The following is a 10,813-nucleotide window of genomic DNA, read 5'->3' on the forward strand; positions in this document are numbered from 1 at the left end:
CCCCGCCCCGGGGCTGCGAACGGCCCGCGGTGTGAGGGTGCGTGTGCAGCGCCTAGGCTGTGCAAGGGTGAGTGCGTGCCTGCGCGCGCATCTGTGCGTGGTGCCTAGTGTGTACGGGGGAGGTGTGCCTGTGCATGCACTTGTGGTACCTAGTCTGTAAAGGGAGGTGTGTGTGCAGTGCTTAGTCTGTACAAGGGTGTGTGTGTGGGTGCATGTGCGTGCAGTGCCTAGGCTGTACAAGGGTGTGTGTGCGTGCGCATGTGTGCGTGGTGCCTCGACTGTACAGGGGTGTGCGCGCCGGTGCACACACGTGTAGTACCTAGTCTGTATAAGGGGGGTGTGCATACATGCATGTTGCCGTGTGTGTGCGTGCGCACGCGTGCGTGGTGCCTAATCTGTATAGATCTGTCAGTCAGGGGGCAGGTACATAGCGTGCACAGATCTGTAGGCATGTATGTGTGCGGTATCTACTCTGTGGGGGGGTGTTTGTGTGTGTGTAGGGGGGATCTAGTCTGCACCGGTGCGTGCATGTGTAGGTGCTGTCTTGCTTGCAGATCTGTGTGTTTCGGGGCAGGGGTCTGGTTTGCCGGGGTCTTAGCTTGTGGGGTGGTATGCAGTGCTCTTCCCCACCCCCCGCAAGCAGGGGTGCCCACAGCCACTGTGAGGAAAGCCCATGCCTGCGCATCCATCCAGGCAGCAGCCACACAGAGGGAATCCACAGGCATGGTGCTCCTTGTGGCTTTGTCAGAGATGAAAAATAGGCAGGCCGCTCTGCCAAATGTGAACCTGGGAGGGAGGCACTCCCCTGGGCAGGGCAGGGCTGGCTCCACGGTAGCAAGAGCTGCCTGCTCCCAGCCTGGGAAAGCAAAGAGAGCAGATCTGGAGTGGGCTACAATGGGGCAGGACAGGTGTGCATGTGCGCTGAAGGCTGAACCCATTCTGTGGCTAGTGCACAAGCGTGTGCACTTGTAATCAATAGTAATTACACACGTATGCTTGCATGTATGTAGGCACACGTGTATACACACCGTCTGTGTATAAACATATACATTCATACATATACAGCCATGTATGTCTACATACACACACACGTTTATATTCACACACATGTATGGGTATGTATATGGGCACACACATACACATATGCGTATTGTGTGTGTATCACACATGCACACACACTTCTAGACAACATACACTTGAGATCAGGCTCTCCAGACATTGGCATACCTAATCCTTCCATAGGGGAAAAAAACCCCTTTATTTCACTTCTTTAAACAGGCTCATGCATTTCAATCCATCAATAACCCCATCAAATAGATGCAACACATCTATGAGAAGAAAGCCTGCATTTTAGTTTCCATGCTGAAATTTCTCTCCCAGTTCTAACTTCCTGCTTTTGAATGTTCCCATTACCGATCTCTAGCCAAATCTTCAATCCTTTTCTGGAAGGTCTAAGGAAACCTGATTTGGGTAATCATTTATTCCAGGAGAAAAAGGCACCCAACACAGGTGTTCCTACACACTTCCCTTCCCTTTTACACCTGAGTTCCAGCTGACATTTTTGCAATCCATGTAACTAAAAGAATGACTGCAGTTGGACACTAACCATAGCTTCTTTTATAGTCCTCAAAGCTGGAGAACAGCACACTGCAACTGCAGACTTCATGGGAGTGGACCAGAGTCATTTTCTCTATCCCTCCATGCCTTTCCTGTAGACCCAAGTAAGTAGCTTTGGTTTAGAAAGCTACTGCCAAAGATTCCACACTCATCTAAATTGCTCCCTCTTTTCCTCCTTTGCAATTCAGAAACCAAAGCTGACTTTAACATACTGCTCAGGATCAGCACTCATGTGAAAAATTCAAGGACTTCCAGCAGTAACTAGTTCTTAAGTTAATACAGAATGCATATTTTATTATTTCCTTAGTTAAAATTAGAACTCAAACAATCTTTGGCTATTACATGCAATGAATGTAACATAGTATCAGATACATCACATACTAAAGGTGGTTTAGTAATTTATTGACTAACAAGCACTTAGTAATTCTATCTTATTGCATTAACATGAGTTTCGTGAACTTTAAGATTTAAAAGTGTTTACTTTCATATTGTTCAGGCATAATACTACATGTAGTATAAATAAATAATAAATATAAATATCCACGTGTTCCTGCATACAAAGGAACATCCATAGAGTAGGAGACAGCGTGAGATAAAATATTTTGACTCGACATTGGAGTGACCATAATTACTTACATGCTGAAGCCCTAAGTGAATTACATGGGTCAACTCAAAAAAGCAAGCCTAGAAATTCCTCTTTCCAGCTCTCCAAAACTCCTGTTTCAAGCTTTGCAGTATAGCAAGATATTGGCCTGTCAGTTGTCCAAGAGCAAATGCTGTCCTTCCTGGGCATTCCTCCAAGGAAATTTTGTAAGGAAATGCCACATTTGGAAAGCATGCAAATGTACATAAGGCTGATTTTTCTATAAAAGGAAGAAAAAAATGGTAAACACAAATGTATAAAAGTCAAATTCAGAAGATATACTACTGCTTGTTGTATTTAGACGGACCAGCAAGTTAAGGATGGAATGCAAAACTCTACAGTGATAAGCATCAAAAGATTCAGCAAGCAGAATTTTTCTTAACCAAAAAAAAAAAGATTTAATAAATGTTTATAGGCTGAATCATGTAAGGTGCTGCCTACTCTCTCCACTCTTGTAACCTCTTTAGATTCAAATTACTTGAACAAAATGATCACATATCAATTCTGGGCCCTTTCAAACCAGAAGCCTCACCTTATCAGTGATATTTTGCCTTTCTCATTTCAGCTAATTATACCCAGATAATGAAGAGTCTGTTAAATCTTTAAAGTGTTAATTACCTGTGCCTTCTCTGTGAAATAAATCACTCTCATCATGCTACTTATTAGCTAGACTGTACATTTTCTGATGTGCCTGTCTTCATTTGCTTTAATGTAGGTAACTCAGAGGCAGGTCCTGGAAACATTCAGATTTTGTAGATTCAGGAGTCCTCCCTGATCTTGTTCAGGATGGTTGGGGTGGGGAGGGGGGGAGCTGGGCATTGGAAATTACAAAATGCTGGAGATGAGGGATCAGGTGGGGGAAAAAAAGAAGCATCTGGGGGAAATTTCTGCACCACTGGTCAGATGCTTATGGAGCTAACAGCTATTTAACCTAGACGTACATGTTTCTTCATTTGGCTAGACAATCCCTCTAACCACAGGGAATGATATCTATAGTAGGCAGAACAAACTGGGACAGGAATCCCTGGATTAATAGGGGAGAGAGTTACAAAAGAAGAAATCTAACAGCAAGGACAGATTTAGTAAAGAGTCTACCATTAAGATGGTCTAGCCAGTGCTTTAACTGTGCACATGCTTACTCATGCCTTGTAGATGCTTACCCATACCAAATGAAGCAATGGGAAGTTTTTGCAATAATTTCAGCAGGCATTAGATTGGACACTGCCTCTAGTCCAATCACTGTAAGAAAACCCTCTCTCTCTCCATTTCAGACAATCGCACTCAGACCTGGAAGTAATATTAGTCAGGAATTCAGAAAGAGGTGTCCGCATCTGAAAGTAGAACAAAGTGAATTTTCTCATTCAGATGTGCTGTCAGGATGTCATGTATAAATTCTAGAATAACATGGCACTGCCATTCCTGAAGACTGCAGCATGTTATCAGCCTATTTCAATGCCCTGATTTAACGTCAAAGTAATTTTTGATTGTGAATGCATGCATCGATACCAATGAAAAATAACAGCATATTGATCATTCAAGTCACTATGGGGCTGCTCCAGTTTTCACTGAAGGTAATGGCAACAGTCTGCCATTTTTATCTTTAACAAAACTGATATTATGTTTAAGGCACATCATAGAAAGGTATCTTCACCTTTTAAATTCAGATCCACACAACAAAATATCTTTTTTATCCTGTATACCTCCTCCTAGGAAGAAAGTAAAAGATTCCACACACAGCTTTTCATTTCCATGATAAGTTAATGGATTGGTCGACAATTATCATGTAGTGATAATGACTAAACTGTGTAAATCTAAGTTACAGATGCTTGTTTGTATAATTCCCAATGCCTTGGATACTGAGACCAAGTATCACTAGATTTCTCCCTTCTTCCTCCCCCAGTGAGGCACTTGAAAAGGATCAGACTTGAAGAAGGTGCTCAGCACTTGCTTAAAATATGCCCCTGTAAGGTGTGTCAACTAAGACATCAAGACACACAGATTATAAAAGACCTTTGAAAAGTTTAGCCTGGGTGTCAGGACTCCCTAGATTCTCATTTCTGGTTATACTGCTGGCTTTACCAAGCTCATCCAGTCACTTTTGAGGACTGTTGCACCAAAGCCTATAGTCTAGGTAACAATAATCCAACTTGGACTATTACACAGAAGAATTCGGCAAAGGTTTAAAATCATCCTCACAGTTACCACCACTTCCACCTCCTGACCACATGGCTAGGGTTCACCATTCTGTTACTAGACTAGAGAGAGGGACACAAGAGACATCAGCACTACAACTTCATCTAAATCCTAAATGCCACCAGGAAGATGAGATGGGCTCCAGCTTTCAACCCCTCCTTTATGAATCTTTATCATTTTTCTTTCCCATCCCACTCTCCTTTTGCTTTTTTAAAATAAAAGTCCATCTACCCAGTCAACACTGTCTCTTGCAGCACTGCTTGGTACCTATAAACCTAAAGCAGCTAAAAGTAGTGCACTGAAACAACCGAATGCTTGCCAGGGCTCAGAGAGGCTGATAAGATGGTGTGCTGATCTGTTTTCCTCCAGCCTCAGACTAGTAAGTCATAAACAGCATTGGAAACAGAAGCTACATTTTTTGTCTTTGCTGTTCTTCTTCCCTTTGTGAGTGCATAAGTCTTATTTTGCCTTCAAAGTAGCAGAATTGGGGTTTAACTGTAGCAGCAACACAAACCCAAATAACGTTAATTCAATTTATTTATTTCTTCCTCTAAAAAGAAAATAATTTCCTGTAACATTATCTAGAAAATCATTTTGCTCTAATACCATCTGAAAGGTTCTTTTAAAAGCTTGCTACATCTAGAGGGAAAAAGGACCAAGAGCACAGTTAAGTGGAAGGTTTACTTTATACTGTACGTTTCAAATGCTTTTTACTCCTCCTCCTGCTTTTTGTATCTTTTATAAAGAGTTAAAAGTTGGTTGTTGCTATACAATTCAGGAAGCCAAGGCCTCTGTAATCAAATCTTGAGCCTGTTCAACAGTTAAATGTGTTCAGTACGGAAGTCCAGTTTACCTCTCTGATCCTCTGTAGATTTTTGATTCCATCATAATTATACTACCTGGCCACTCCTTCAAAGCAATGTTTCACATTTCAGGTGCATAGTTTGAGACAAGAAGCAGGAGTGCTGCGTAGGTGTTCAGCTTCTCCAAAAACACAGGCCTTGTATGCTTCTACCTGCTATCAAAACAGAGTGAAACTTAGAGGATTTTTTGGGGGGATAAATCTGGTGTCATTTTCCACACTGCCCCCTCCTGTATACATTGGAAACACTTACCCCAAAGAAGAATTAAAAAGATGATTCTTTGCAAATGTTGAGAGATATATACATACCAGGCCCTTTATACATATTTTTACTTAGCTGGTTTTAGTTCAGCATCTGGCCTCTTAATCATTTATGGTGAAATCCCACCCCCAAAAGGCATTAAGGTACTTACCTACCTTTATTGGGTCTAGTCATTAACAGCAATTTTGTTATTCCTTTGACCATTACATACAAATCACTATTTGGGGTGCTTCTGTTTACATAATTTGATATTTCATCTTTTGGATTTAAACCCGCATTAAATTATTATCAACATCTTTTAAGCTCCTCTTCAGTCCCATTAACTATTGTGAATGAACCACAGATGGGCAGAATCTTTATGGGGAGAATGTATTTTGTACTTTCGCCTTTCTTACACCAAAAAAAAGTGCAGCTCACACAGCAAACCAGTCTAAACTGGAACTTCCAGGGTCACTCCAAGTAATGTATCACTGCCCTTTTGATTAAGTGTACTTTCACACCGTGGCTCCAATTTCAGCTCAAACCATCACTATTGCTATATAGTGTTTCACTGTCCAATATATTATCCAGGGTTTTTAACACTGCAAAAGATGCATAGTTCTCTAGTGTACAAAAGCTCACAGGAATTGTACACGCTCACAGATCAAGCTGCTATAGATGGACAATTTGAGAATGTCTCATGCACACTCCACTACCTTCTCTCCCCCAACTATTCACATGTGGCTACCATAGAGATTAAGGGGAAGAATCAGAAACAGAACCACTTCATCCCAGATTACTTTTGATTGGGCAATGCTCAGACTGCTAAATGTTAGTAAGGGAAAAATCAGACTAGAGCATTGCCTTGCTCAAGCCTAGCTGCAGTTCTTTGTCTTTTCAGGATCTGCAGTCTAGAGAGCATGAAATCCAATGAAAAAAGCTGTCATACAGAATCAGTGCCTACCAATTAGAGGGTTACAAGTTATCCTGATTTACTTTGAGAAGCTGATGTCTTCTTGGTAGCAAGTCATTCCCCCTGTCAGACCAGCAAATTTAGTAGCATAGACCATTTGGAAAAACACAGCACTTTTTCAGACACAGTTGAACAATATGGCTTTGTCCTGGTTCTTTTGCTTCACTCGTCCTCTTTAGCCTGGCATTTTTTTACTACAGCTCTCTTCTCTAAGATAACAGTAACTTCTCTAGCATTAATTTTTCCTGTTCTGAACAGTAGCTTAACATACTGATAATTTCTTAAGGGAGTGGATGGCTCAGGAGATGGGGGCAGAAAAAAGCAGTGAAAGATTAAAAAACCCTTCCCACCTCTTCAGTAGCTAAGAAGTCTCTGTTGTCAGACATAAGGTGAAGGGATTTTTTTTTATTGAAAGAAAAGAACATACCCTTCCTCCTTTCAGGTTACTGGAACAGGTGTTTCATGGGGAGGGGTGTACTTTAAGATACACGCCTCTCTGAGGAATTTCCTCCTGTTCAGCTTGGCTTTTGTAGCCCTGTTCTTAGGCACCTAACTTCCTGTGTATTTTATAGGAGTTTACATATCTAAATTTACAGTTCTGGAATACCAAAATATTCATAATGCTTTAAAGGCACTACTTTAAGGATATTCCAGTTATTCTGTTTTTCATTTTTACCATACTTGCATACTTGCTCTGCAGTGGACATGGATGCCAAAAGAAGACGTCTTCAACAAAATTAGTGATTTGCTGGTATACAATGCACTCCTTGGTTGTGTGTGTAATCTAATTTTTCCTTCAAAACCTGTCAAAAGGAAGCAGAAAACAACCACCATTATGTATGGTTGTTCTTTTTTTGGAAATATGGATGACATTTTTATCCAACTTTTCAAGGCAGATTTTGGATTTAGCTTAATATCTCTAATTAATTTTAAAGGAAGATACAGCTAGACTGCTTTAAGCATCTCAGTCAAAAAACATATTCCAATAGCATCCCTGACCCGTTATATTAGTGGTAGCTATTGTCAAGTCTCCTCTGAAGAAGCCTGTTTTCAAATTTTGTTGATGATTGCTCATTCTAACCACTACTGAAATGTATAATTTGGCTCTATGTCTTTATACAGGCAGTCCTTGACTTAAGATGTTTCGAGTTACAAGAAATGGCACTTACAGCATTTATAAATTGACACCCTGTTTTGACTTTCTGACAGTGTTTTGACTTTCTGACGCTTGATCTGACATGACACCACACCAGCGAACAAGTTCACTGCGTCACCCAGCTCCCTGGAGAACATCTGCCCAAACTTCCTTGGACACTTTCTTTAAGAAAGCAGACAAGATGCCAGAATGACCTGCTGCCAAGACTCCTGAGAAGACTCCAGCCAAGAGCCTTTCAAAGAGTCCAGCAAAGTTACCTCAGACAAATACTTCCAAAACAATGATTGCTAATTACAATATAAATACATTAATGTAGCTATATAACTCATCTATAATTGATGGAGGACAAAATTCTGGGTTATTTTAGGTGAAATATTAGGCCTTGGTTCAGGAACCAATCCCCCATTTATAATATTGTTCCTATGAGAAAATTGGTTCCGAGTTATGACATTTTGACTTAAGACGCAGCTTTCAGGAATGAATTGTGTCGTAAGGACTGTTTGTATTCCCTTACTGCAAAACCATAGCTGCTTCAATTGCACACGTTAAACATCATGGCTGCGTCCAGATGAGCATGGCTATGAGGTATGTGGCCCTGCAGACACATCTGTGGTGCCATATAGCACATATTCAGTTATTCTTTGTGCAGGGGGGGTGACCCCAGGCAATCCTGGAGTCAAAAAAAACCTGTGCAAAAAAGCAGAGGGGTGCATGTGGGGGCAGCACACACCACCCAGAATCAGAGCTTGGCCAGCTAGAGCTACATTCCAGCCGCCAGCCAGGCTGCAAGTGGCAGGGTTGACACTGCTGCAGCCTCAGGAGGCCCCCAGGAGCCCAGGTAAGGCTGCTGGAGCCAGCCTAGTACCGACCCCAGCCTCCCCTACCCCACCCAGGGTTACCCACTGGGTGCTTAAGGGCGCATTGCACAGGCATTCTCCAGGGACAAGTAGCAGCAGAACAAGGTGTGCTGCTGCTTCTTGTCCTTGGGGAAACAAACCTCCACACTCGTGTGGATGCAGCCCATAGTGGTAAATATATTAACATTATGAAATATTTTGCCCCACTGGTGATCTTTAGCACTGGGACATTTTTTACTTAATATACTCTACTTCAGTACACCAACTTGGGGCTTGTTCTTTTGTCTCTTTATGTATCAGCAAAACATAGTTATAATTTAATACTTGTTTACATCACCTGCATCATGGCAACAATTTCTATGAAAGAATATGAATATATAAAATCAGAGACCTCACAAGTTTTAGGCCAGCTGAACTAGATTTCAGGTGTACTTGGAAGAAGCTTATAAGGAGAAAATGTCATTTTTTCTTGAGCCAGAGGCTATTTCTCTGAGCAGTATTATATATTTTGTTGCCTATAAGACTTGTTAGAAGGCAATCCCTAGATATCTTATTTGATGGCTCATCATCTCTTTACCTGAATTTTACAACTTGAAAACATGATGTTAGAATTCTATTTTGGTACCTCAGTTTTCTGGAATCAAATTTAGGGCAATGGTATGTTTCCTTCCCAGTTGCGTTTAACCTGGTGAAGTTCAAAGAATTTGACAGTGAATTTACTGCAAGATTCCTTACTGCAGTTTTGATATATAATCACTGTTCCCAATCCTCAGACAGAGAAACAGAGATGCAGTTAATTCACATAGAGGTCTCTAGCAGAACTAGGAACAAACCCCAGATCTTGTGAGACAAATGTTTTAATCACAAGACCACTTGGTAACTTTGAACATGCAGAAGCAAACAATGCAGTTAGATGCTGATGCATACAGAATATAACGTGGAAGTATATTTATCAGACACTGAAATGATGGAAATGCCTAGAGTGAGAAAAATTCCTAAGCCTACACAAACCTCAGAAATGATCAGGAGTTAGTTCTGCTCACCCATGCCCGTCACATTGTCCAAGACAATCTGAAAATAACTTCTATTCAGACAATCTCCTGAATAAGAGAAATGGATATCTGCGTACCTAGTATTCTTTCCTTGCATTATTGTAGTAGCCGCTGAGCCTCACATACTGATATCTATAGCTAAATTGTTATCAGCATCTATGGTAAGTGTTTATATCAGTTTGAGAGGCCCTAAACTGCAGATTGCTGAGACCATGCAGATAGCAGTCGAGAGGATTAGGATACTATGCAGAAAGATAAAGTGGCATCTGCACATTCTGCATATGATGTTTCATCAGACCCCAGTGTAACATTCTGACAAAAATCCTCCAGGTGGTACCTTATGCTCCTACTTCTGTTCCCTTGCTGCTGTTCAAGAAAAATAACTTCTTAACCCCAAATCTGTCTTTATGCAAGGACACAGAGAAATAGACCATATCTTTGAAAGAGGCATACCCCACAGTAACCTGCTACAATACAAAAAAGAAACTTCACTGTGACTTACCACCTTATACTTGACCTGATAAGAATCATCATGACACAATTACAGTCCATACTCGATAAAGATCAGACCTTGAGAGAAATATTGCTGCTGCTCTCCCCCACTTACCTGTAACTCCTGGCTTTCAAGCAATCCCCTAATCATGCTCAACTTATAATCAGAAGCAAACTCCTGGATGCTCAACAGACATCAAATGGGATACAGCTTTGCAACAATGCAAAACCCATCAACATTCACCACAACTTGTCAACACGCCTCATCAAAATTCACAGAATCTACATATGGCTATCCTCAAAATGTGGCATATCTTATCTAGTGCACCAAATGCCCTCATGTAAACTATGCAAGTGAAACTAAACTAAAACCACACACTGGAATAAGCAAACACAGGAAAAAGATTATAATCAGAGATGTCATCTGGGCTTATGAGTGTTGTTGTTGCTGTTGCCCTCATTGGATGTTATTGATGTGTTGTCTGTGAAGTCTTAGGAACCATGGTATCGACAAGTCACAATCAGGATATTTCAACACCAATCTTGTCTTACAGAATGACCACAGGTTTGATTTGGTGGTAAAGATTCGGCCAGGTTTATTATCTACTAGCACAACCCTAACATGTTTCGGCCTAACAAGTACATCAGAGCAGGAGTTAAGGCATTTGTCCCTGTGACAAGATAGTTGGCACAACACCATGCAGGCTCCCCCAGGCTGCTACAAAAT

General features: G+C 41.2%; 1 protein-coding gene across 1 annotated transcript in view; it reads right to left on the reverse strand.

The window, feature by feature from the left end:
- The window catches only part of SLC6A5 (solute carrier family 6 member 5), a 73,072-nt gene extending 62,835 nt beyond the window's left edge, over window positions 1-10,237 (reverse strand). The window contains exon 1 of the mRNA XM_019551021.1: window positions 10,202-10,237. Within this exon, the coding sequence (XP_019406566.1) occupies window positions 10,202-10,237 (36 nt within the window). The remainder of the gene's footprint in view (window positions 1-10,201) is intronic.
- Between the last annotated feature and the right edge of the window lie 576 nt (window positions 10,238-10,813).

The sequence above is a fragment of the Crocodylus porosus genome, unplaced genomic scaffold (genome assembly GCF_001723895.1).
Source record: "Crocodylus porosus isolate Cpor-Errol unplaced genomic scaffold, CroPor_comp1, whole genome shotgun sequence".
In the NCBI taxonomy this organism is placed as follows: domain Eukaryota; kingdom Metazoa; phylum Chordata; order Crocodylia; family Crocodylidae; genus Crocodylus; species Crocodylus porosus.